Source organism: Alligator mississippiensis, chromosome 3 (assembly GCF_030867095.1).
Source record: "Alligator mississippiensis isolate rAllMis1 chromosome 3, rAllMis1, whole genome shotgun sequence".
NCBI lineage: Eukaryota > Metazoa > Chordata > Crocodylia > Alligatoridae > Alligator > Alligator mississippiensis.
The window spans coordinates 242,509,779-242,536,149 of record NC_081826.1 but is presented as its reverse complement, the minus strand read 5'-3'; the positions used below and the strand labels follow the sequence as shown (position 1 = coordinate 242,536,149).

At 40.7% G+C, this 26,371-nt stretch overlaps 1 protein-coding gene across 1 annotated transcript in view; it reads left to right on the top strand.

Moving 5' to 3' along the window:
• ADGRV1 (adhesion G protein-coupled receptor V1) overlaps positions 1-26,026 on the top strand; it is a 487,191-nt gene extending 461,165 nt beyond the window's left edge. Inside the window, exons 88-90 of the mRNA XM_019483282.1 lie at positions 12,719-12,910; positions 14,689-14,866; positions 25,587-26,026. Of these exons, the coding sequence (XP_019338827.1) occupies positions 12,719-12,910; positions 14,689-14,866; positions 25,587-25,705 (489 nt within the window). The 3' untranslated portion in view covers positions 25,706-26,026. The remainder of the gene's footprint in view (positions 1-12,718; positions 12,911-14,688; positions 14,867-25,586) is intronic.
• Positions 26,027-26,371: the final 345 nt, after the last annotated feature.

Below are 26,371 nucleotides of genomic sequence, written 5' to 3'. Positions count from 1 at the left end.
AATAACAATCTGAGTGTCTGGTTGTGGGAGGACTAGCACTGCCTTCGCCTGAGCATGTGGCTACAGATGATGCTTCAGGGCGATATCTCTGTCTAGTACACACAACTGGAATGGTAAGTAGGTTTTATTGTAAATGAATAGGGTTAAATGAAGACCCAACCTAGAGTGGCTTGGCTTGGCTACATTTACTGAGGCAAGTATGGCTTGTACTTTCCTTTAGAGTAATGCAATATAGTCTCCATTTTAAAACCACTCTTGGTGATGAACAATCCCAAAGCACTGCATGAGGAAAAAAAATGAGGCACTCACTTCACCCAGCTTTGGAAAGCAGGAATGCTCTCAGCCTGCTTTCAAATATAGCTAGAGAATTGGCTGATCTAATATAATTAGTCAGGGAATTCCTTAGCCCAGGGGCATATTTGACAAAAGCTCTAGCACTTGTCATCTCTAATGTGTGTTAGGGAGCAGTTAATAAACCAGAACACTTTAGTTGCAAGGTCTGACGTGAAATGTAAGGTTATAAATGTTTACCCACAGAAAGCAAGTATGAAAATAAGACTCCACTGTATGTTATAGAATACAAGATATAAAATCATGAAATGTAATAATATAATATATATATATAGGTTTGTACATGCTGTGTAAGGATGGAAGAATAAGATAAATGCATTGATAACATCCTAGGAAATAACCTTGCAGCCTTTGGAACAGTCCAATATTTTCTTACTGTAAAATGTACATACTGGCCAATAGAAAACAGAAAATGTGGGTTGATAAAAATTTACTTTACTTCAAAAGGGAGCCTTTCCTGTAGTTCAGTTGAACCCAATGTCTACTGTTTCCCATGACAGGCAGAACATTAATTGCAAACTTTTACCTCCCATTTCACTCTGAAGTAAATGATTCCATTTTAGTTTAATCTGTTGTAGATTGGGAGCAAGAGAAGGAAATACATGTCCAAGAGTAGTGATTCTGTCCCCTCCTCCCCCTTTAAAGTGATGTAATTGTTTGGCTGTACAAAGCAGATGTAGTAGCCAAAGGAAAGGGGTATGGTGGGATTCTGTTATGCCTTACCAGTCTTTAGCTGTTTTAGCCACATAAAGCCATTTGCAGTGGCTTACATCAGCCTCTGGCTGTCTCTGAAGTGGTTCAGGGACCCATTGTAGAGCTGCAACAGGATCAGGAGATTGAAAAGGCAAAATTTGAGATGCTCTTGTACACCTTCCATCTGACCTGTGCTCTCTGCAGTTCAAGACACATGCTATACTGTGGGCCATGATATCTTTGTTTCCTTCTTAGACAAGGGGCACTGAACTAGTTTGGCAAGAAGTGCGATTTACAGAAATCTTATTGGGGGAGGGGTCTCATTTTAATCAGATGCATAGCCTGATTTTGTATGTTTGGCAAGTTTAGACTTACATCTATATTTCCAGTACTTCTCATAATTAAATTCATGTATTTTCTGAAGTTTTTTCATTGTTATTTAGTTCCTTATCACATCCAATCTCTTGGTTTATTCCCTCAATCTGGCCAGCTCATCTAGTCTTCTATCTAAACTGTTTGCTCTTGGTAAACAGTGACTTTGTCTTCTGATCAGCCATGTGAATCTCTCACCTTTGGTTCCTAGATCTGTCTCAGAATTCTCTGTACCCGTTAGAGCAGCAACACAAGAGATACAAGGGATTCTCTTGTATAAGAATGGTTGCCTGTGTGCATTGATGTTGAGAAATATGCAGAACGCTCATAATGAATCCTGACCCTTACAGCAAATCTACTTGAAGATTTGCCAAATCATTTGAATCTTTCAGGTAAGCCTCGGCCAAGATTTAGGATTAATCTCAGCTGAATGTTAAGTGCCAGAAAGCAATTTATGGTTTTTCAGTGGAAACTATGCAAGATTCAGCATGGTTTTGGCATAGCTGGTTCAATATGAAGAGAAACTTGGCAGTTTTGACCACCTTTCAGGTTTGTATGAACTTGAAAATACAAAATGAAATCCTGGGGATTTGAATCCTTATGAAATAAAACTGCTAAAAGAAATCAATAAGAGTTGCATAGTTATGGTTGATGAGCTCAGTTGCACTGTAGCAGGATTAAAGCAGACTTCAGTTTGGCAGAAATTTTCAGTACAGAAATATGTCCCTTAATTTAATGCAGATGTGGTTTAAAGAAGTAAAAAAAGTGCCCCCAGATTCTGATCAATAGATGTAGAGCAGCGGTCTCCATCTTTTTAAGCAGGAGATCACCTTTGGCATTTAAAAGCAACCCAAGATCTACCATGCACTTCTGCCTTCCCCCCATCCCCACCTGCCAAGCAGATAAGTCTGTGGGGAGGGAAGTGGGGGCAGATCGAGACAGAGGGAGAAAAACTTATGTGTGGGTTAGCCTCCCCAGCAGGTAAGTTCCACCCAGCCAGGGCCCCACTCAACTCACCCTTGCTCCTGCCTCTCTAGCACTGACCCTCACTGCGGGGGCCTCAATCTAGCCCCCGACCCTTCCCTCTCCCATGAACTGACCTGCTGGGCTGGGGCATGTGCGTGCATACACACAAGCATTCAGCCCCCCACCTTAGCCTTGGAAACTCCAAGAGGCTCCAAGATCTACTGGTGGATTGCGAGCCACTGGTTGGTTACCACAGATGTAGAGTGACCATCTCTAAAAGCTAGAATCAATTTAACTTTCTTATTCTAACAAAGATGACTGTGTTTCTGTTAACACAGATCTTTGTCTAATTGTGAAATACAATGCATATAGCTGACTACATTTGTTATACAGCATTATTACTAATACACACTGTTTAGGAACCAGATTAAGTCTAATACAGTGAATAGGCTACTATAAGAGCCATACTCATAATGTAGGTTCCTTCAGTAATAGATGCCAAATAGTCCATTCACAGTTCTCAACAGCACAATATTTGTATCTGTCTTTTCACTAAGCCTGCTGGGCTGATGGTTGTAGGTCCCAGACAACAAAGAAAAGGCTTAGAAGCATTAGGACCCAGCAGCATCCCACACAGCTATGATTAGACAGGTATGTTAAGGAAAAGCTGGATAGTGGGAGAGCCTGCTCTATCTGGAGGAAGTTCCTGAGTTTATAATTTGAAGACAGAATCATGGAGAAAGGAGATGATGAGAAGAAAAAAGTTTCTGAAAGGGAAAGTGGTTGGGTCATTGTGCTTACTGGGTGGGTGAGAGTTACAATGCCTGTTTTTTTGTTTTCAATGGCTTTGGCTAATGCTTATGGGCGGATCTAGAATTTTGAAAAGAGGGGTGCACATGGTGAGTTGGATCATCCCATATAAAACAACCCCTATTTTTCTCCAGTCAAAAATAAACTACAAGCTTTACTAATATGATAGGGCTGTATTATTCCGTTTAAGTTTGGCACAAAAAGAAATATAACTTCATTGGAATTAGTTAAAAACAATCTGTAGGCCTGTGAAATAGGAACTGAATTACCATGAGTAGCTAACAGACCACAGATCAAAGGATAGCTTGATCAGTGGAACATGTTTATAGGAAGTAAATTTTTTAAAAAATTAAATGAAAGAAAAGTGATAATATTGGTAGCATTGAAACTGGTAGTGGCAGCTGCCCAAAGTTTTGATAATACAGAAGAGGTCCAATTTTGACTCATTAAATAAGACCATCAGTTTAAAATGCTTCTCAACACAAGGATGTGGCATGCATTAAAAATGCTCTACTACACAAGGATGTGGCAATGTCTTGAATGTTAAGAAAAACAGATTTAAATAGAACTGATTTAGTCAAGACTCAGCCTGTCCTATGCAGCCAGACTGGACTGTATGACTTATGGAGATCCCTTCCAGCTAGAAGTGCACCGATACATTGTCCCATATCAGATTGGCACTTATGTAAGTAAAATTGACAGTATCAGCAATCAGCTTTTTTGGCTGATTTGGCTGATAATGTTGCTAATAAATTCCCTGTACATACAAGCAGCTGCAAAGTAGCACACAGGTGGTCAGGAGCGGAGCCCAGCAGTGTGGAGAGCAGCTTGCTCTGACTGGTAAGTCTGTTGTGAGGGAAGGGAGGAGGGCAGATTGAGGCCCCCACAGTGAGGGAGGGAGTGGGGCTGGGGTAGGGCAGGGGCAGTGGCAGTGGCAGGGGCTGCACAGCCGGGGTGGGGCACGGGATGGACCCATAAGTGGCTCGTCCAGGGCGCATTAGGAGGGGGGACGGCTCCCGCCACTGCATGCACGCCAGGAGGAGCCCTGTACAGCCTCGGTCCCAGCCCGCAGCGGCATCCTGCCCTTGCCCCATGTGCAGATCCAGGGCCACATGCCCCCCATGCCCTCCTGGGGTGCATGTAGCAGTGAGAGCTGCCACCCCCTCCCCGTGACCCCCAGGTGAGCTGCTCTCAACTCCACCCCACACTCCTCCCCGGCTGTACAGCATCGCCTCTGACCCAGCCCCTGCTCCATTCCCTCCCTCATCACGGGGCCTTTGATCTGCTCCTCCCGCACCCCTTCTGTCCCCCGTCACCCCTTCCCCAAAACAGACTTACCAGTCGGACACTAATCTACAAGCTGCCCAGCTGCATATTGGCAATTGTATTGGTATCGACTGATATGGATCGTTAAAAATTGGCCATCGGTATTGGCTCAAAAAATCTCTATTGGTGTACAGCCCTACTTTTTTTACGATTGTAGTATTTAAATTTCAAAGGTAACCTCTCTGGAAACATGAATGGGAGTTGTTGTGATCCCATATTATGTGACTTGATATCAAGAGATGCTTTTGCAATCATTACACCATTAAAAGATCTTTAATTTCTTGAAACAGAAAAAAGATTGGAAGATCGAGAGCTTTAATATAATAAAGTAGGCATAAAGGGCTTGATATCAATTTTTTTAGATATATAGAGCACTGCACAAAAATAGTGTATGCAGTGACCATAATTATTCATGCAAATTGCATATTTGGAGGAACAAGTATACAGTAATACAGAAATACCTGATTAGAGTGCATAATTATGTATTTGTGGCTGACATAGTTGCATCAGTGGCTGCTATTTTGAAAAGAGTTTAGGAAAGACTGCATCAGTGCCAATACAAAGCTGTCCATTACATTGTACTTGCTTATGATTCCCTGATTATGATTCATTTGTCATAATGAATCACTTGTTCATGTGTGGCTTCACTCCTTCACCTTGTACATATAAGACATGAAAAGGTATCAGCTTTCATTGTCCAGTATCTACCATAGGGAAAGTCTGGGATTATTATTGGTCTGTGTGCCAAGTACAAACAGCCTTTCTACAGCCCAACAGCGATGGAAAACTTCAGGAAAAACAGAAAGCAGCAGCATAAGAACTAGCAGTAAATCCGTTAAATTCCCAGGGAGGTTCACAAAAGAGTTAGCTAAGGCACTAAACTTCAAAATCATCTTAACCAAGAAGTCACCACAAGGAGGAGGAGCAGCAACATACGTGCCCACTAGTAGCCACCAAAGAAACCACAGGCAGCAGAGAGAAAAGACCACCTGAAAGCAAAGTTGTACCAAGTAATACAAACAGCCACCATGAAGCAGACAAATGGAGTACTGTAGAGGATTGGCTGCCAAGAGCCAGGTGTCAGCATCCAGAATTTAAAGTTTTCTAGAATCTATAATTAATAAAACTGAAAATCCAAAATTAAATTAAAAGTGTGCGCCCTAATAAAAAAGTAAAATCAAAATCCTACCACAAATGAGGCTGAGGTGTTCAGCTAATACGAGATAATTTATTTGAATCATGTGCAAGCTTCTGTTGAAGCTGGGCCTGATCTCTGTTTTGTGACTTCCTGCTCCTTGCTGAGAGATCAGCCTCAAAAGCCATGCCACTCCTTCCAACTGAGAAATATTACTGCTGCTTGTTGCTCCATGAGCCCAACTACAGGAAGAATCAGCCTGCACTAGGCAAAGAAGAATCTTGGCCCTAGGCATAGGAGAGCTTTTTATGGGGGGGAAATAATATCTAGCTTAAAATATGAACATTTTTAATAATTATTTTCAATGTTATAATGCTGCTGCATTGTAACATTCCGTTCTGATCTAACACAAGATTGTTCTCTTGCCATGTCTAGAAACAAGAGATCTCAAAAATACTCACCAGAGAGCTTGTTCTTATGTGATTTATGCTCCAGCACTGCAAAGTCAGCATATTTTGAAGTATTCAACTTCTCAAAGTTTTTCCATATTCTGCCTCCAGCTTCTCTGATTTTGGCTTCTAGCTATTTAATGGTTGGTTCCGTTTTTCCCTTAATTCCATCGATTTCAGTGATGTTTTGCTGAGTTGCACCAGCTGAGAATATTTCCCTTTGTTCTGAGTCTACAATATTATAAGTACATTTTTTATCTAAGCCATATTTGTAGAATAATATAGCAAAGCAACTGATAGGCTGTCAAATTCAAATATTGACTAAGGCTTGTATGTATAGGGCAGGTTGTGCTTTCAAGGGAGATGATGATGTTCTGGTGTAGGATAAGGCTCTGGAATTGTTTGGGTGACATTTGCTTTACCAGAAGTCCTACACAACTGCTTTATTTCTATCAATGGGAAATCCTCTCTGCCTGAATAGCCTTATTTGAAATTCCTTTTACAGGGAAGGTTTTATATTGGAATGATCTGTTTCCAGTTAACCTTGGAGAGGCTCTGAAATGTCAGGGTATATATGCTAGGACACGTGAGTGTGTGTGTGTTTCTTTAAGAAAGATGTAATGTCTTGATGCTCAATGTCACTTTCCATAAATACAATAAGGGCACATCCCCATGAGCAGTAACGTACATTCCCTGGGGACAGCTAGCAGCCGCACACATTTGTGCTGCTGCTAGTTGTCTCTGGCGAACACACCTGCATGTAGCAAGTTGCCCCGGGTGGGGTATGGGAGGCTGGGGTGATCTGGAAGCACAGAGACTGAGCGGCAGCCACAGTGTGGCTCTGGAGGGCCAGGCTCCAGTTTTAGACAGTGCGCATTGCTGTCACATGCGCTGCTCGGCCCTGCTCTGCTTTTTTCTGACATGAGTTTTCTTGACACTGGGATCTCCCAGTGTCAAAAAAAACCACTGTCCTGTTAATTTGCAGTATGGCGACCACCTGCATGTGCTGTTTGCTGCACCACAGACAGGTCTATGGTGCTGCAAACTACACATGTGCATTTGTGGGGATGAACCCTAGATATTTTTCTTGACTCCCTTTAATGGGAGAAGAGCTGTAAAGATGGGGTTTGTTGCTGACCTTCAGTCTGGTATATTTTATTATTTTATATTACAATTCTTAAATTCCCAGCTTAGAAGAGCTCAGCGCTAGACAACATAACAGTACAGATCCAAAGATGAAGAGAGTCAGAACATAACCAGTTTGTGCTAGATATATAATGAAGGCCACTTCAATGAGTCATCGCTTCAAATTTGTGTATGTGTTTATGGGGGAGTGCTTGCATTGTGTGCTTCTGTTGAGAGCCATGCAATGCCTGTACTTAAGTTGTTGGCTTCAGTAGCTGCCTACTTCTTGCTTTTCAACAATACAGTAGAAGAAAAATCAGAATTCCCAAATCACAACCGGTATTACTGTTGTTATATACAAGAAAAAACTAAAATGAGTAAAACATATCAAATAACTCCCTTCCCACTCAAGAAAATCCCAGCACTAAAATAGAAATAACAAGGTAGAAAAAAATATGTATAGGACTTAATGCTTGAGTCCTTTGTTCAGTGGAAACTGTGGACCCTGTAAGGTGTCACTTTCTGCTGCCTATAGTCACAGGGATAAAATGAGGTTCTAATTTATTAATCTGGCTGATCTACACAAGACCCCTTTGGGAGGCAAAATGAGTCTTATGTTTGTATATCACTGATTTGAATAGTACATTGTGGATCAGCTTCAGGGCTGTTTTAAATCCATTGGCTGGAATGGTTGCCAGTGGACTGTAGTGTGTGTTTGCCACCTGATGACTTTTTCAGATCAGTCTTTCCTGACTGTTTTGTGTTGCTACAGCCAAGGTGGGAGGTCATGGTGGGAGACCATAAATTGCCAGTGTTGTACAAGTGTGTTTGCTGAATCATCTTGGTAACAAGTACCTGGTTTAGTATATGATCATGATCACTATATCCCAAAATAGAAGTGAAACAGTCTGTGCAGCTTAGCTAAATATCACACCCACAATTTCTAGTCAATCACCAGACCTACATGAGGAGGGTAGTGGCAGTGGCATCATGCTACCTGAAACTGCCTGCCTTTACTTTTTGTCTGTGACATCCTACTGCTCTCTAGTGCTGTTCTCTTCTGTTTTCAGCCACCAATAGCAGCACAAGCATTTATGCCCATTAGTGCCGCCTTCTCTGTCATAGAAATAACAGCAGCATTAGTACTAGTCTTATCATGCGATTGTAACTCTCTGATGAGTGTGTGTTCCTTTCTGTGCCTGCTTCATTTGTGACAGCCCACAGTTATGGAAGCTTGACTCTTTATCTCAACTTGTGGCACCTCATGATTTTATCTCTGGAAAATCCATGTTTTCATCCCCTGGTGTTCTCTCATGATCATTTTAGTCCAAAGCCAATTTATTTATCTCAGTCTGTCTGCACACTTCACAGAACTAGTTTGTAAAATAAAGCCACTGCTTCTGAAGGTCTGTGCAAATCAGAAGGCAGCATTGGTATTATGCAACTGATGTTTTTTAGACAATTGGATTGCCTAACTGACACCTGAGCAGCATAACTATCTGGCTTACCTGTACCTCTGCGTATCTACTTGCTGGAGCAATTGTCTGCTGTCACTGAACTGGTATCTCTTTTTCCACTTCACTTGTTGCCTCCTTTCCCAACGCCCTGCAGTTCTGGTAGTTGCCATACCATGTTTCATACTGGTTCTCTTCTGCAAAACTTTTCCTATATGTCCTTAAAGATACTGGGGTAGAATCATCTTGGTAGGTATCTTGGTAGAACGTGAGTCAACTTGGTCAAAACGATTAATAACAAAATTTAAAATGGGAATCCATCATTTTGCTAACCCCATTATTTTCATAGTCACTACTGCTAGAAAAAAGACTTTATGCTGTGAAAGATACTGCCACTACTGACAACACTAGTGTGTACACATTTCCACTCCTATTTCAAAGCAAGCCATCATCTAGGTACTAATATTTAACTTTTAGCTAAAATGGGCACAGATAAATCTAGCCTGATTCAAGGCTTCTCAGTTTTTATGGCTGCTAAAACTCAGCAATCTGTGTATAGAACTACTTGATTACACCAAAACAGTGTGAGCATACTTTGATTTTGCAAAAGGTAGTTGCAGTGGCAGCTAGCAGCCATAATTGCAGGGAGTCTGTTACTTGAGGTCTTTTTTAAAACAGCCATGCATAAGCTGATTGATGGTACATGGCATCACTGTGCCAACTCCTCTCTTCATTGCACATGCTTCAGTTTTCCTTGCACAATTGGGGAAGTGAGTCAAAGAAGGAGCCACCCTCTTCTTGGTTAGCTGTAATAAAACAATGCCTTTGTGAATTATAAAGAATAATGAGATACAATTTGAACTGCTTGATCAGCTATTGCTTGAAGGCAGTGTTGCAATATTAAACACACAAGAGTAGGAGTACTCAGGATTCTTGATCCTAACATCTGACTCAATCAGTGACTCCCCTTTTGACTCCCTTTGTGTTCTTAGGCAATTCAGATAACCTCTCTGAGACAATTTACTCGGTACATGAAAACACAAGGCAGCAGTTTCATCACCAGTGTGCATCAAAATGTGAGAGTCTCACTGAATCACATATAATGAATTTTGTCCTGGTGTTCAGTGCTAAATATCACTGCAGTAGCTTCTTGCAGGATTTCAAAAGAACACAGAGATCCCCAGACATTAGCACCTCTTCTGTTTGTCACTAAGGTAGCTATTGCAGTACAGTAACTGGATAGTTTTAATTTTGGAATACATCCTTCAGGTCACTGAAATTAAACTCTTCACTGATCCCATTTTCCTTTGGACTAGGAGCATATTACTATAAAACAAGAAAAGGGTTGTTTTAAAACTTGACTTACACAGATGAAATCTGGTCAGTCTCTCAATTTTTCCCTGGGTTTAGCCTAAGATAACAAGAATAGGAATTCTTTAGCACTAGATATGTGAAATACAGTGAAAATTAAAATGGTTCATCAATTAGTAACCATCCATGACACTTACAAATCCTGAGCTTACTTGCTTTGTGCATATGCTCATACTTTCTTGCTTTGGGCCTCACTTACATTCTTCTGTTTATCCACCTGTTATTTTGTAGAATAAACAATGGGACCAAAGTGTTTTTGTTTGTGCATTGCCTAGGGCAGAGAGAGACTCTAGTAACCAGGAACTACCACAGTAAAACTACTGAAGGAGAGTATAGTGACAGAAAGAGCTGATAGGGAACAGCCAGCAGTCTTGTGGTTGCTTTGAGGTAGAGCAGCTTAAATGGATGCTGGGGCTCTACAATCTCATCATTTTTCCCTTTGCCAGTCAACTATGTCTGTCTTCTTTCTGGATTATGCTAGCCACCCCTACAGTAGACCGGTAATTGGTGGCACTTCACACCCTACTGGTTTCTCCTGCCAGACTGGCCGCACCTAAGTGGATGTGGGCCTGCTAGAAGTTGATACCTCCATAACCACATCCCTTTTCCTTGTGATTGTAAACAGAGGTGCTCAATCCTCTGCTCACAAGCCAGCTCTGGGCCCAAGTCCCACCATGTCATCCAGCCCATGGTGCTCCCCATGAGTCTGTGGGGCGCCCTACAGGTCATGGCCCTGCATACTGGATTGGATTCTCAGGGTGGCATGGGACCTGATCCTGGAGCATGGGGCTGGGCAAAGGCAGCATCTGGCTCCAGAGCCCAGCCTCAATTTTGGGCCAGGGAGCTTGGGGCCCTGGAGCCCAATCCTGGCATGCAAAGCTGGGTGGTGGCAGTGTGGGACCCCAGAATCCGATCCCAGCACACAGGGTCTGATTTGTTCTAGAGACCAGCCCTGTGCCATTCATTTGGTGCATGGGGCTAAAACACTGAATGTCACTATTGTAAGAGAAGGGAACATAAAGTTTTGACATGAGGGTGATTTTTCAACATTCAGGTAACTGTTTGAAAATGCAAAGCTTCAGATGAGATGTGCAAATATTATGGCTGGGTGTTTGGACACTGAAATCCTGCAGAGATATAGGATATTTGCAGTCAGGGCTTTTCTTTTTCAAAGTATAGACTTAAATCATTGTGTAGAAGGCAGGGCAGGGTGGCACTTTGGAGATTAACTGGTTCAAAGAAACATGAGCTTTTGTAGGTAACTAACTGCTTCATCACCCGCTTTGTCAGATATGTAGTTTTATTTACTCCAGATTATTTATTTATTTATTATTAGTACTTATTCATTAGCCATTACTGACAAAAATCATGCTGTAAAAGAATCAAAACAATTATTTTTCTCAATTCAGTTAATTCTTTATTAACATTTTTATTGCCTGTTTTACTGTCACAAAATAAACAAGTGAGATGCAAGCATTATAGAAGTTTTGTGAGAATATTTTCCTAGTGTTTAGCTGGTTGGAACAGAAAGGGACTCCATCTTCCTTTGCTGTGCTGTAGGTAGCTGTAGACTAGCTGATGATAATGGCTCCTTCTGGTATTAAAATCTGTTAATCTGATAACATGTGGTTTCATTGGGGCTGCTGTGTTGTGGGTGTGCTTGCATGACTAACTTGGGTGTTCCTAGTCTTGTTTTCTATTCAAAGGAATTCCTTAATACATGCAGCTAAATCAAAGCTGATTTAATATTTATTACCTCAGTTACCAGTTTGTGCCTGCAGGTACCTTTAAAGTATCTTGTCCTGTTTAGTAAAATTTGTTTCAGAAGTCCTGAGGACAATATTAGCCATAAAGACAATGCAAATTTAAAACCAGGAAAATGTTCTGCATCCTACTTTCCAAAAAACTCCTTCTTCTCTAGCATGTTGCCTTTTTTTAAGTTTTTTAGCAATTAGACCAGAAAGAGAGAGTTAGTCTGCATTCACCAAACTTGAATTATAGGATTTATAGGGAGATAAAAGACACATTTAAACACTTTGTGTTAACCCAATCTAAAGGTCAATATTAGCAAGCTTTAAAGGCAAGCTTCAGTGACATACAGTACAGCCTTTGTAAAAATCATAAATAAAAGACAGTGTTGAATTAGTGGATGATAAGGAGGATTTAATTTGTAGCTACAGCTGGTTATGTATGACAGCAGCAATGGAGTTTACATGAGATGGATTTTGGGGCAGGAGTATTAGGATCTACCATGTCAATAAGAGAACAAATAAGCAGCAGCCAGTTGTCAAGTCCAGTTGTAAAGAAGTCCCTAAACCTGTTTTCTCCTTGTTTAGGCAGCTGTGAAACTTTAGTTGTTTTTGTTGTTGTTGTGCTTCTTTGTTCTGTAACTGGGTTGGCTAAACCAGATAATCATTATTACTGATCCCTTTGTTTTTACTGGAAGCCTCCGGATATAAACTGCTGGCTACTTCTAGGTCTGTGATTTACAGTGATATCTTCTCTCGTTATCCACTGTATCACACCCCAGTCATATGAACCACTGACTGAGTGTTGGGAAGCATCTGCTCTGGCATGTGGCAGACTTTGTCATAAATGCATTCCTAATCCAGTTCAAGATTGCTTTGTTTCACATATTGATGTTCTTTTCTCTTCCTTTTTTTCAGGGTCTTTATGTCTTTGTAGTATATTTTATCCTACACAATCAACTGTGTTGTCCTGTGAAAGCAAGTTACACTGTGGATATGAATGGGCACAGCACTCCAGGCTCACCCTTTTTTACCCATGGCAGTGGCATGCCAGCACCAGGGGGAGAAATCAGCAAATCTACTCAGAATCTCATCAGTGCTATGGAGGAGGTACCTATTTGCTATACCTCATGTCATAAGTATGAAAAATGCAGTTATATCTTTGATGGGAAAGCAACATAATGGGATAACTTTGATTTGGGATGAAGTTAGAGCTATATACATACAACCATAGAAAGGGCTTTGGCTTGTACAGTAAATGTTGTTATTCTCAGGAATGATAACACTGATGTGAATTACAACTTTTTCATAAAGTTTATGCCTGACAATTACTGCTTTTTCATACTACTTACTAGCTTGCTTACAGACATTTGTTATAGCACTGTGAAAACTGGATTGATTTTGTCAGGTTACTGTAGTTCTAAGATAAAATCCTGTCCCTGGCAAAACTCCTGTTGACTTCACAGAACCAGACTCTCACCTACAATCTTTACTGATGCTATAAGGAGCCTTGTCAGATGTCAAGATATGTAAAACAAAGATATAATACTCAAAATGAAAATATTGTAGGCCTTTTCCCAGACTTTTCTCTCAGATTCAGTAACTTCTTCAAACTTAATGAGACTTCATATCTTTCCTTGTCCATAGCCCTCCCTTTACACAATAGTGCCTAAAATAACTTCTGTTTCCAGTCCCTTTGTTTCTCTGTCCATTCTGGGCCCTGACCACAACCAGATTTACATTTTGTATACTATAGGACTGCAGTCCCTTGTTTTTTCTACCTTATGTGCACTGATTCGGACTGGGGAGTGAGAATTTTCCATCAGAAGCTGCTGTTTTGATGGAATTGAAACATTCTTCAGGTTGATTCTGTTAAAACTTTAATCAGATCTTCCAGGTATTCCAGATCTTCACCCGGCCTGCTTCTTTTCCTGAGTTTCTCAGCTCCTCACTTGGCAGTATGGCCAGTTCTGTAGCTTACTGAAACTGCCTGGCTTCCCAGCTGCCACACTGCTGGTCTTTGGGAAAGGCAGGATTCCAGGAAGCCAGAAAAAGTTCAGTATTTCGCCTGCAGTATTTTTTTTAAAATATATATTTTAGTGATGAAATATTATTTTTTTTTAAATTCAGTCATTTCCACAAACTAAAATCCATTTTTTCAAGCGCTCTAGCTTTGAAGTAAACGGCAAATGGGATACAGCAAAAAAGATGTCCAAGCTATCAGGCTGTCCATCAGCATTTTCAAATACATAGGATAGTGTGAAGATAAAATACTGTTATGGTATCATTGGAAGGCATTGGGTTGTCACTGAAGGAATCATAGGAAAAGGAATGAAAATGGATCATGAGTTGTGGAGAGTAAAGGTAAAATTAATCAAGGGGAGAACCAGTGCCAGCTCCCCTAATCCTGGGGCAAGGCTTACTCACGAATTGAAGCTAATGTGGTGATGGGGGTCAAATAATAATATGGACAAAGGTCTGGTCTACATCAGTCTATACCAGGCCAGAACTCAAGGTCTGCCAGCAGAATTGCCAGGGTGCTTACACTCACTGCTCCCCTTTGATGGCACAGCCCTTTCTTCTGCTGATAAAGTAACAAGTTCTATGAGTGAAAAAGGTTTATACTGCTGCCTAACAGGCAGCAAAAGGCATGCTTCTGCCAGCTGTGGCAGCCCCTTTAACAATTGATGCCTGCCAGATTGCCTTGCATGCCATGCTGGCACAGCTGCTATATTGGACCTCCACAGATAGGTTTCCTATGGTGGTTGCTGTTTGCCAACTGAACTTCTACCAGCCAAAGCCGTATAATGTAAACAAGGCCTAACAAGACAGAACACTAGCTTTAGTAATAACTGAAGTTCTGAGGCTTTTTTTTAAACTTATTTAAGGTGTCAGCAGACTGGGAGAGGGCATCCCTGCGGCCAGCCAGTCAAGCCAGCGCTGCCTTTAAGCAGAGTCCGCAGAACGGCGCTGCTTTCCATGCTACTGGGGGATTTAGTAACGGCTCACTGATGACTGATGAGGAGTCACAAGAGTTTGATGACTTGATATTTGCTTTAAAGACTGGTAAGTGGCACTTCTTACTTCCCCTTTTAGAAGCTTATGCTTTGGTCTGATACACAGCAGTTTCCCATGGAGTTACTGTAATATCAGATCCAGTTGCTGCTAATACATTCCAATTGCCGGTGCAAACCTAGAACAAAGTTTTGTTTTGTCATGACCTGTTATTCCATAAACTAAAAAATAATGTGCAAATTGTTTTTAAAAAAAGAAAGAAAAAGAAATAGGCTACAAAAATGTAATTTAAAGACCGTTAAGCTTGTGGTGCAAACATACAGAAGGAAACAGTTAGTTTGGAAGCTCTAGCATTTCTTCTCAAGTAGCAATAGGTGTTAAACTTACTGCATCTAGGTACTGGATGTCTTGTATTGTTCCCTTGCTTTTACTATTCAGTCCTTTTTTTCTACGGTGGTTGATCATATTTACTAATTAGAATATGGAAGAAGTAACAAAGAACAAATACCAGTGGTCCTGGGAAGGATAATATGTGAGGACAAAACCTGCCTGACTTCTCACACTATACCATGGAAACTTGGAGCCCAGTCATGGCATGCTTGAAGGAGTGAACAACATGGGGTTCAGCGAATAACACCTATGCAGGAGCCAGTTGTAATTAGGTTGCGAAATAGCTGGAGAGCACAAGAGGAGAGTGGCCTGCCTGAGATGCCTACATTTACACCACACTTGTAAAACAGGCATAGTCAGTGCAACAGACAGTCATAGATTAAGTATAAGCATTCAGAAAGCCTGAAGCAGAATTGATCTAAGTTACACTGTTTTGTGTAAGCAATGTAGTTTAGATAGTCCTGCCAATGGCTTTGGAGCTCCCAGTTAATGCCTCTAGGGTTCCCATCTGAGTGGTTCTCAGTTATACCCATCTCTTATGTGACAGTGAGATCATGGACCTCCTAAGTCTGTCTAGAAATGGGTACTACATAGGATACAAAATTCACTAACCAAGTGAAAAATTCAAGAATATAATAAAAAGTCACTATTTTTGTCTGCTGTCTTTGGAACACTGTTGTGGGGGACACTCTCAGAGAGATAACATCAAGAAAATAAATTGGCATATCCAATGCTGTGGTATCATTCTAAAGTATATCTTTTTTTAGAGGCCACAAAACTTTGTGTAATATCTCTGAAAATGAAGAGTATGGGTGGGAGCACCAGAAATGTTGGTAATGAAAGGGTAATATTATTAAAGATAGTTATACTATTTTACTTCTTGATCCAGCTCCCATTAAAATCCATAGAGTGTAACTAGTTGGATTTTTCCTTAAAAAATTGAGCCAGAAATGTTATTTTTCATTTAAATTCCTAATATGTTGTGCAATAGTTGTGTGTGTATTGTTATATACATCATGTGGGTCCTGGATCATATTTGATCCTTTCAAATATGAGAAGATACTATTTAAAATTTAAATTCTATGCATTTTTACTTTTTTTATTGTCTCAGTTATGCATGTGTGCAAAGTGGATATGCTGTAAATCTGAACTGCTTTGGATAGGTTGCAAAATTCCTGTTTAATTAATTAAAAAGTGCACCGTGTTTTTTTTCTGCATATATACAAATCTGACCGTTTCAAATAGTTCATATTCATTTCTGTGTTTAAGAGTCTTACATAAGTGATTCAGCAGAGCTTCCAACTGCATCACTTTTAAAGTGTCAATATTACAGTAAATCTACACAAATACATATATCTGCTGGTGCCACTTTTAAAGTTGCACTATCATCATTTAGGTCATCTTTTTTAAGAAGAAAAAGAAATCTGGAAGATAATTCTTAGAGATTAAGCACAAAATAAACAGTTGTTATAGAGTAAAATATGAAAAGTTAGTGGCAATGATATTTCTTTGCATTGTCTGCATTGTCTGTTAAATTTCATTTTCACTGGATATTTTTCAGCATATTTCAATTTTGTTTTCCCCGTATCGACCATGATTTACAAAAGCTGGGTGCCTAAAGTTAGATATCTATATATATTTTTAGGCATGTAGGAAAGTAGTTTGATTTTCAGTCAACAGCTCCTCTGGATATCAGGTATGCACTTTTAAAGATGCTGGCTTTTGTTCTTTAAAAGACTCTAATGGAAAACTGGATGAACCAATTTATAAGATGTGGAGACTCTCACATTCATCGGCCAGATGTTGCACATGTTCACTGCCAGACATAATGTTTGTTATCTTAACCAACTCCAATAGCTTTCGTGAGTCTATTCACACCAGTTAATATGACATAGCATGTGCCTGACTGGACCTTAAATCTTCAGAATCAGACTGGGAACATCAGTGACTAAATCTATTAATTTATTTAGCAAGAGTAGTAATAGTTTGTCATAATTTGAAGGAACTTTAATTTATTTGAGAGCCAGGCCTGAGCCAAGACTAGTTCTGATGGAGGCCATAAAAGTAGCTAAATGATCTGATTTAAGAGCTGAACCTTACAGCTAGCCCGAGCCACATAATGTTCTCAAGCATCTCTGAAGTTCAGAAAAGTTTGATTCAGGATCCAGGGGTTTTTTTTGGCTATGGCCCATTTCTATTCTGTACAGTATGTGTCATGCAAACTTCATCCAAAATCCTTGACAAAGTCAAATTACAGGGATAAACAACAATAGGTAGAAAAATCAAAAGATTCAAGCAAAGGAGAGAAAAGTCAGAGCTATTAGGAAACGATGCACTGACATGACAAAGAGGTTTTAAAAAGCTGTTCTGGATGAGTGAAGCTTCAGTAGGAAATGTTGTGGGACCAACATTGGTGTAACAAGGTGAGCAAAAGTGAGTAAGTATAGAGAGCAGACAAGAGAACAGAAAGAACAGTCAGTCCATAGACGACTTAAAAATAAGATGGCAATTTTGACCTGGACCCTGAAGCAATAAGTCTGATCCGACTATGTGAGAAATGTAATGGTATATATAAGCAAAAAGGTAGCAGTGTTCTACGCATTCTGGAGGCTAAGCAACAGAGACCTGGGGAGATTGGTCATAGAGGCAGGAAGAAATGAGGGCATAAATGAAAACTACATGGCTAAGTACAGACAGTTAAAAAGCCCAAGGCTGAATCAGTTCAGTCTTTGCAGGTTAGTCTGAGCTGCGTAGATTGAACTGCTAAACAAGTGAACAGACATTCACTTTTGAATCCAGAAATGCAGCTACATGCCTGCAGTGGCTTAGGCCAGAAGCCAAGGGGAGTGGTGCTGGAGCATGCATCCATGCTTGGCTGAAGCAGACAGCTTGGGCTAAGGCTAGCCCATTCACCCTGCAAGGGTGGGGTCTGTGGGGGAGATACAAAGCATTCTGGGATTTGTGGGGACTGAGTTTACTTGAATCTAGAGGACATCTGGGACAGAATTTCAATAAACCAATTTGACCTAAATCAGTCAAGTCTGATACTACATCCATCCAGGTTTATCTTAAACCAGTTTCAGCCATTTTGAAAGCAGTTTATGTGCACTGAACTTCTGTTGTTTTACAGACTTGCATCAATTTCTGATCACTTATACTGGTTTAAGTGTAATTTCTGTTCCTGCCCCAGAAGAGATGTTAGCTGTGGGAAATGTTGCAGAAGCAGAGGCAGGAAAAAAACTTTTTCAAAGTTAAGGAGGTTGGCTTTGTTCTGGATCACAGAATTAAATGTTGAGTTAAGAATGAAGAAAAAGAAATATCTCAATGCACTCCTCTTCCTAAAGACAAGTAGTATCTTCTGGTTTCCATTAAACACTAATTGGCACCTAATTTTCAGACTGAGGAGAGAGGCCAAAGAATAAATACACATAGGACTAGAAAGGACTTCTACCTCCTTTGCCTTTCTCCATTTGAGGGGATTCCCCATGTAGTGGTGTAATATAGAGAAATCTGAAGGATACTCAGACTTACATTAGCTTCCAGTGTCCTGTGTGTTTTACCAGTAGCCAGGACTTGCTGGAAGTATGAGTAACCAGTTATTTAATTTTTCCATCAACTCTATACTGGAAGGTATAGCATAAAAGCCATTAGAACAACTTGATCTTACCAAAACCTCCCTTGCATTGTTAGTAGAGAGACAGTGATAGCAAACCAGGTAGATAGCAAACCAGCTTCAAAGCAGCTTGGTGTGCAGGGAACAGAGAAATAGATGCAGCTTTCTGTAACTTGTGCAACTCCCTGAGCTTCACCTCTGTGTAAGGAATTACAGAAAAATTTCCCCAAGAAAAATATTTAAAAAAAATATACTACCCTTCAATGTCTTATAAAACCTTGTTTGCTTCCTACTAGTAATTTAGTAATTAGTTTGGCTTAAATGATTTATTTTATTTCATTTCCTTTGTGGCTTTCACAATAAATCAAACCATTGTGCTTCTGCTGTAAAAATAATTATTCCTTAATTAGTTTTTGTTAATTGCATTAATTAGCTAATCATTATCTTTAATTTGGGGTTAGATTTCATTTTGCTGCTGTGATTCCTTTTGCAGAGTTTATTATGAGAGTAAACTTAATTGGCCCCTCCCCTCTTAGATTAATTTATATAAGTACATGTGGTCTTACTAAATGAAGCAAAAGACCATTTTAAAATGATTTCCATTTGAGTACAAATATACTGCATCTCTGCTGTTCACAAAGAATTAAGGATCTAGATCGTCCACACACTGTGTAACAGGAAGGGGGTTGATACTGCTGCTGCTCATCCTGCTGCAGAGTTTCCAGGTTTCCCATTAGGGATGCCTTTTGGCAGCACAGGGCAAGCGGTAGGGACAAGGTCAGTAGATAGGGATTAATACCGCTGTTGGTTGCCTCACCACCAGAGAGGTGATCATTTGGCCAAAGAGACCCAATAGTTCAGATACAGCACGCCAACCCCAATTATTTGAACAGCCGTGGTATAGAACAAAAAACCAGTAGGAGCTGGCCCTAGAAACCAGGTTGCTCAAAAACTTTGTTCCTCAAGCAGAAATTTTAACACTACAGTTGCATGCTAAGTTTACTGATTTCTCAGTCTCCACCCATGTCCTGACTCCTTTATGCACTCCCAGCCTCACCTGTCTGTGACACACGCAAAGCGAATGTTGTAAAGTCCCTGTGGGCCAGAGGAAAAGTTCAAAACCATAAATGTCTCTAAAACAGGCCACATGCACTGTTTCTATCCTCTCTACTCTTCCTGCCTATATAACATGAATAATCATTTTTGCAAAGCTCAATGTAGGTTGCTGGCTGCCAGGCTGAATTTGCCTCTATTAATATTTTCCAAAACAGCACCCTTCTTAGTTTTCCTCTTCCCCTAGTAACTTCTGTATTCCTTTCCACCCTCTACTTTAACAGAAGAGAGAGAGGATGCCCTTAGTCCTGTCTAGACCTAGTCTTGTGGCTAATGTATCTTTCTGGGATCTAGGAGGACCTAGAACCAAGGTCTTTTGCTTCCTAGACAAGTATCCTGACTAGTTGGCTACTGGACAAAAAGAAAGTGGACTCTTCTCCTGACCAAGCTGGATTCCAACGTGATAGAAGTGCATAAGACTGCCCCACTGAGAAAATGGGAGAATGTATGTGCCTCCCCAAGTAGAAAAGAATAATTTTCTGGAGGCACATTAGGCTGTCCATTAAGAGAGTGGTAGAACTATGAATCTGCCTGGGTGGAGAAGGATTGCATGCCCAACATGAGATACGTACATTGTTGACTATTGTCACCAAAGACTTAGGCAGTGTTATCAGTGGGACACCTGAGTCATCTGAACTCTTTAAGCAAGAAAGAGAGACATTTATTAAGGCTATAAAAGTAGGTAGTTGATAACAGTGAAGATAAACACACTTATCTCAACTGGGAGGACCAGGAAAGGGACGCTGAAACCTGGCACAGTCCTCTGTTTGTCTGAGCCTATCATATGTATTGTGTGTTGGATGCTCTTCTGTGTCTGTCAGCCTCAGGTTTTTTATATCTATGTGGTCACATGCTATGGGCTTTTTCATGCTTGGGAACAGACATAGATGACAGTTTTCTCCTCCCCTGACACCAGAATGGACCCTTTTCAACACAAACTGGGAAGAAGGTTAACAAATGTGTATAACTGGATTAGCAAATATTTCAAGAAGTTCAACAGGGCAGCAGCGGAGGCCTTACAGGTATCTTTGAGACACTGAGAATCTAGGCCTTGGTGTCTTATAGCTATACACTCAGACCTCAAAGGCACTTTTTTAAAAGTTGGCTTAGACATTCAATTATTTAGTATCCCAGGAAGGAGCTGGAAACAAGTCCTCATTGTCTGTAGCACAGGTATGGTACAGGCAGAGACAGTGGTAGCTTTCTCCTTCTGCCTCTTTAAGGCACATAACATATGACATGAAGGGACAACCTCAAAGAGTAAAAGAAAGATAAAGGGGAGGCTTCCTGACCATTTGTTTGACGTTTTATTCATTAATGCCAACAGCGATACTAAATGAGAGGGTGAGCATGGTTCCACTAGGACTAACAGGTCATTTCCATTGAACGTGAACTTTGTTATTGTTTGTTAACAGTCCCTAGAGTCATCCAGCCCCATAAAAAAGAAATAAAGTATGAGTGTATATGATATGTTCTTAATGCATATATTACGTATAAAATACAAAATGTGATTGACAGAAAATACTGCATGTGTATATAAGACAAAGAAATTCCTGAGAAATTATAGGAAACAAAAAACCCCCAAGTTGTATCCCGTGAAAAATACTATAGCAAAAGTGGGAGATATATCAAGAGAACTAAGACAGATGAAACTTGGGCCCCAGCTATGGAACAACTGAGGTACATCCAGTACTGGAATGCACTGAATAAATCTTTCAGCCGGTAGATGTCACTGGAGGGACCTTGCTGTTTTGAAAGGGAAACTAACTAATGCAGTTTACAGCTAATCCTTCATTACAAAAAAAAGAGGAAGAATGGCTTTCTTGAATACCAGATGATATTGTTGCTAGACAAATTGAGATAAATTATTGATACTGCGTATGGGAGTGAACACCAAGCACCTTTTTTATATTTATTGAAAAAAACATTCACTCAAGCTTCTCTCAGGAATTACAGGCTTCCTTTGGAATGATTGTATTCAGTTTTGAAGCTTGAAATGCTCCGACCTGAGAACACCTTGGCCCTCTGAACTCTGTAAGCCCTGTCTTGTAAAACATTCCTTGCCTTACTGATGTGTAGACCAACTGTTTGGTAATTTGGTATCCTGGTTACATTTACACTCTAATTCCTAAAAAGGATCAATTCCTAAACACTTTCTCTGTGGTATCATCAGCAGAGGAAGGACTGCTATAAAGGGAGTTAACCTACTTTAAACTCGGGTCAGTTGGATCAGTCATGGGAATCTTCTTCCTTGAAAGGATCCCTTTTTACCTTGCATACTACATATTTACATTCCACTTAGAAACATACGTATGACAATACCAGATTAGACTACATTGTCTACCATCCTGTCCTCAATAGTGGCCAACATAGAAAACTTCAGAGAACCCCTGCTTTGGACAATCCTGAAATAAACAGCCTATAAAAGAAATCTTTTTCTAAATCCATGGGTTAATAATGAACTTATGACCTGAAGCATGAGGGATAGAATACCTTACATATCGTATTTACCCAAATCCAAGATTAGTTTGAATTCAAGATGAACCCTCCCCCCCCGCCCCAATAATTAGATTCTATGCACAGAATGTAATTATTGGGGGGTCTCCTTAAATTCATAACCCCCACCACTGCAGCAAGGAAAGCAGCAGGAGGAGGTAGCAGGGAAACCAGTGGCCAAGGGTAGATAGCCTAGTCACCACCTGTCCCCCCCTCCCCCCATACCATATATCCACCCACAGTGATTACATCCCCTAGGGCCTACTCCCTGCCACCTGTTCCCTCTGCCACTTGCCTCCCCCTGGTGGTGGCCCCCTGATGCCTGTCCTTATTGCCACTTGTTCTGCCATGGCCTGCCCCCTCACCACTTGTTCTGCCCCCCTTACCCTTCCTTCCAGTCACCACTTACTCTATATGGTGGCTCTGGCTCCAGCTCTGGCCCAGTGCCTGAACTACATGGTGGCTCCACCCACATCCAACAGCAGGGCTGCATCTCCAGCCCCAGCCATGACCAGGGATTCAGAAGCCCCCTACTGTTACACCAGTGGTTTTCAGTCTGTGGTCTGCAGACCATGTTTAAGGGGTCTGCAAAAGATGACTATGATCAATCAAAATATGTGAATACCCACACTTACAAGTTCTTCAAAGGGGTCTACACCTCCATTTGAAATTTCCAAAGGGGTTGACACCTCCATTCAAAATTTGTAGGGGTCCATAAATCAAAAAAGGTTGAAAAACAATGTGCTTCGTGATCTTCCTCACTTTCCACTCACGTTGTACAATGTCCGCCACTCTCCCCTCCCCAACACCATGCATTCTCCCCTACACCATGAGATCTTCCCTGCACTCCCCCCACCCCGCACCACATGATCTCCCATGCTACCCTCCCCTGCATCGCACAGTCTCCCCTACATCTCTCCCCACCTCCCACCACTTGGTTTCCTCATGTTTCCCTCCCTGACAACACACAATTTTCCCCATGCTTGTTCCCTTGCTGCACTGTGCAATCTCCCTGGGTCAGAGCCAGAACCACAGCAGCCCCCTAGCCCAGGCTATACTGAAAATGAAGATGAGGTTTCTTTTTCCCCCATGTTGAATAAGAAGAGAACAAAAATCATCTGGGATTCAAGTACATAAATACAGTATAAAAATAATTCTATCTAATGCAGACGTGAAGATCTCATTAACCATATAAATGTGAAATGCTTTTCATAATCTATACACCTTTTTGTCTTAAAAATATCTTGTGAGCTCCACAGGCTATTTATGTTGTGCAAAAAGAATTCTCATTTATCGATTTTAAATGTCTTTAATATTATTGAGTGCCATCTTGCTTTAGCAGGAATGCTTTGTCAGGAGGGCTAAGTATAAGTGCCTGTTTTACCTTCTCAGTACCATTCCTTATACTCTCTCTCTCTAAGAGGAGGAAAGAGTGAAGAAACAAGAAAAGGAAAAAGCTACATAATGTACTCACTCAGTTGCTGTTTTTCCAAGCACTTTCAAGCAGCTCAGTCACTAAAACCCTGAATCAGCAAAGTACTCAAACATTTTATGGAAGAGAGTAAGGCCATTTACTTCAGAAGTTGTTATCACAAACAGAAGAATTTTGCTGATTCAGGGCCTAAATGCCTCTACACCTGGTGTTATAGTATTTCTTAACCCTTCAGACACATTTTCACTCTGGCTGTGTCCTTATTGAAAGTGATCTTTATTCCCTCAGTAACTTCAGACTCTTAGGTTGACTACAGACATGAAAAAAAACAACCAAACTTTACTTTCAGCTCAGTGCGCCCCCACACCGAGCGCAGTGCATGACCAGAAGAGGCACTGCATCAGTTTGAATTAGCTCGCCTAACATCTGTATAGATAGCATGCTTTGGCGGGCCTTTTTGGTGCTGATTGAATCAGCTATGAGATAAAAGTGCCAAAAACCCCCGCTGAAGCACATGATCTATACAGATGCTGGGGAGCCAGGTCAAACTGATGCGCTTCTTCTGCTAAAGTGCTGGGTTTTTTTATTCATGGCTGTCAGCAGCCCTAGACTTTATATCTTCTTGCCTAAGCCAAACCCTCAACTTAAAGACCATCTCTACATTCAATATAGCAGCATGACTGCCTGTTATAATAGAGACTTCCCTTTTTCCATACTCACTGCTTTTATTTTTAAATCAATTTCCTTTGTATTTGGAAATGCGTGGAGAAGCTTACTAGCGGGGACAGCAACTGGGGCCCCAAAAAAATGAGGCAGATTATAAAACTGAAGAGTAAAAAGCAATGACCCCAAGCTTTCCGTTCTCACAGTCCAAAGCTGAGGATGCCAGCAACAGAGGAAAGAGCAAGCTGTCAGTTTTAGAACTGCTTTACATTTCTTAAATGATTTTTTCAGCCTGGAAATATTAAATAATAGCTTTTCTGAGCATAACGTTATTAGAACCCTGTAAGCCAAAAAACATACTAGTGTAACTCCTTTGAAATCAGTGGAGTTACACCACAGAGTATTTGGCCCAGTCTGTCTAATTGCCTTAGTCCTTGATTATTTTTTGGTAACAGATTTCGCTTGAAAGCAATGCCTGACATTAATCTGTTTTGGAATTACCGTGCTTCATTATATTGATGTGCAGTTCTGAATATATATTCATTTCAAATTCAAATGACTAGTAAGACCTGTGGTGTATGTTTTTGCTTTATTTACCCTCTCATAGACCCAAGTCATCTGTTCTCTCACTAGAACAAAAGCAAAAAACATGAGCCTGTGGCAGGTATAGGTTTAAATAGGGTAAAGGGAGGATGTTTAACATGCTGCTTTTCTCGTGCTGAAATTAGAACCCTCTTGAAACAGCTGAGGTAGTCATTTTAGTAGAACAGAGCAGATCGTACCATCAAAAATGAATCCCCTCAAGAAAAATTTGGAGCTCATCTTCCAAGAAAATATTTGAGCGTGAACCCATGTGAATAAAGTGTGAACTGGCCCTTATTTAAAAGTTTTCAAACTGCGGGTACAAATCTGACCAGAATCAGGAAACCTGCTGTACTCTTGTGGGAGAGAACAGCGGCAGTAATAAAAATGAAGAAGTAGGGCAGGTATCCCCGTTTAACAGAATGTGATGTAACCCAGGATATTTAATCCTCACCAGTTCTTTCTTGGCTTATGTCTTTCAGGTGCAGGCCTCACTGTTGGTGATACCGACTCCTGCCATGGCAGCCAGGATGGAGGCAGCATGGCTAACTCCCAGATTGTAGAACTTAGAAGAATACCCATAGCGGACACTCACCTCTAACTCCACTGTTTGGTTGTTTTGGGTTTTTTTAATTCATATCTCCATATTTTTATATATGTATTTCCTTTTGCACTAAAACACTGTATGCATCTGTGTAGTAGAATTCTGTGAGCTGTACTGGGCGATTAACAAGAATGCTTGTTTGTTTGTATATCAGAAAATAAACTGTAAATTTTTTACAGTGGCTGAGCATCCACAGATACAATGGCAATTGGCCCAGGTTTGTTTTCTGTAATGAGATGCATATATTCCATGAACTGTAGCTTTTTTTAAAAATTAACCTGTATGTGTAACACTGTTTAATAAAAATGATAGAGTCAATTTAATATAAACAAGTCATTATTTCTGGCTGATCAGTTTAGAAGCAAAAAATATTATATCTGGAACTGGAATTTGAAGCAGTTATGTAGAGTTGGGCTGGAAAGGATTTTAATTAGAGGTGCACTGATATATCGGTCCGATATTGGATCGGCACCGATATAAAGAAAAATGTCTGTATCGGAAATCGGTCTAATATGGCCAATAATTTGGCTGATAAATGGTCCATGCATGCGCACAGCCATAGCGCAGCACGTAGGTGGTGAGGAGCACAGCCCAGCAGCTTGAAGAGCAGTGTCCAGCTGGTAAGTCTGTTGTGGTGGAAAGGGAGGGGGAAGATAAAGGCCC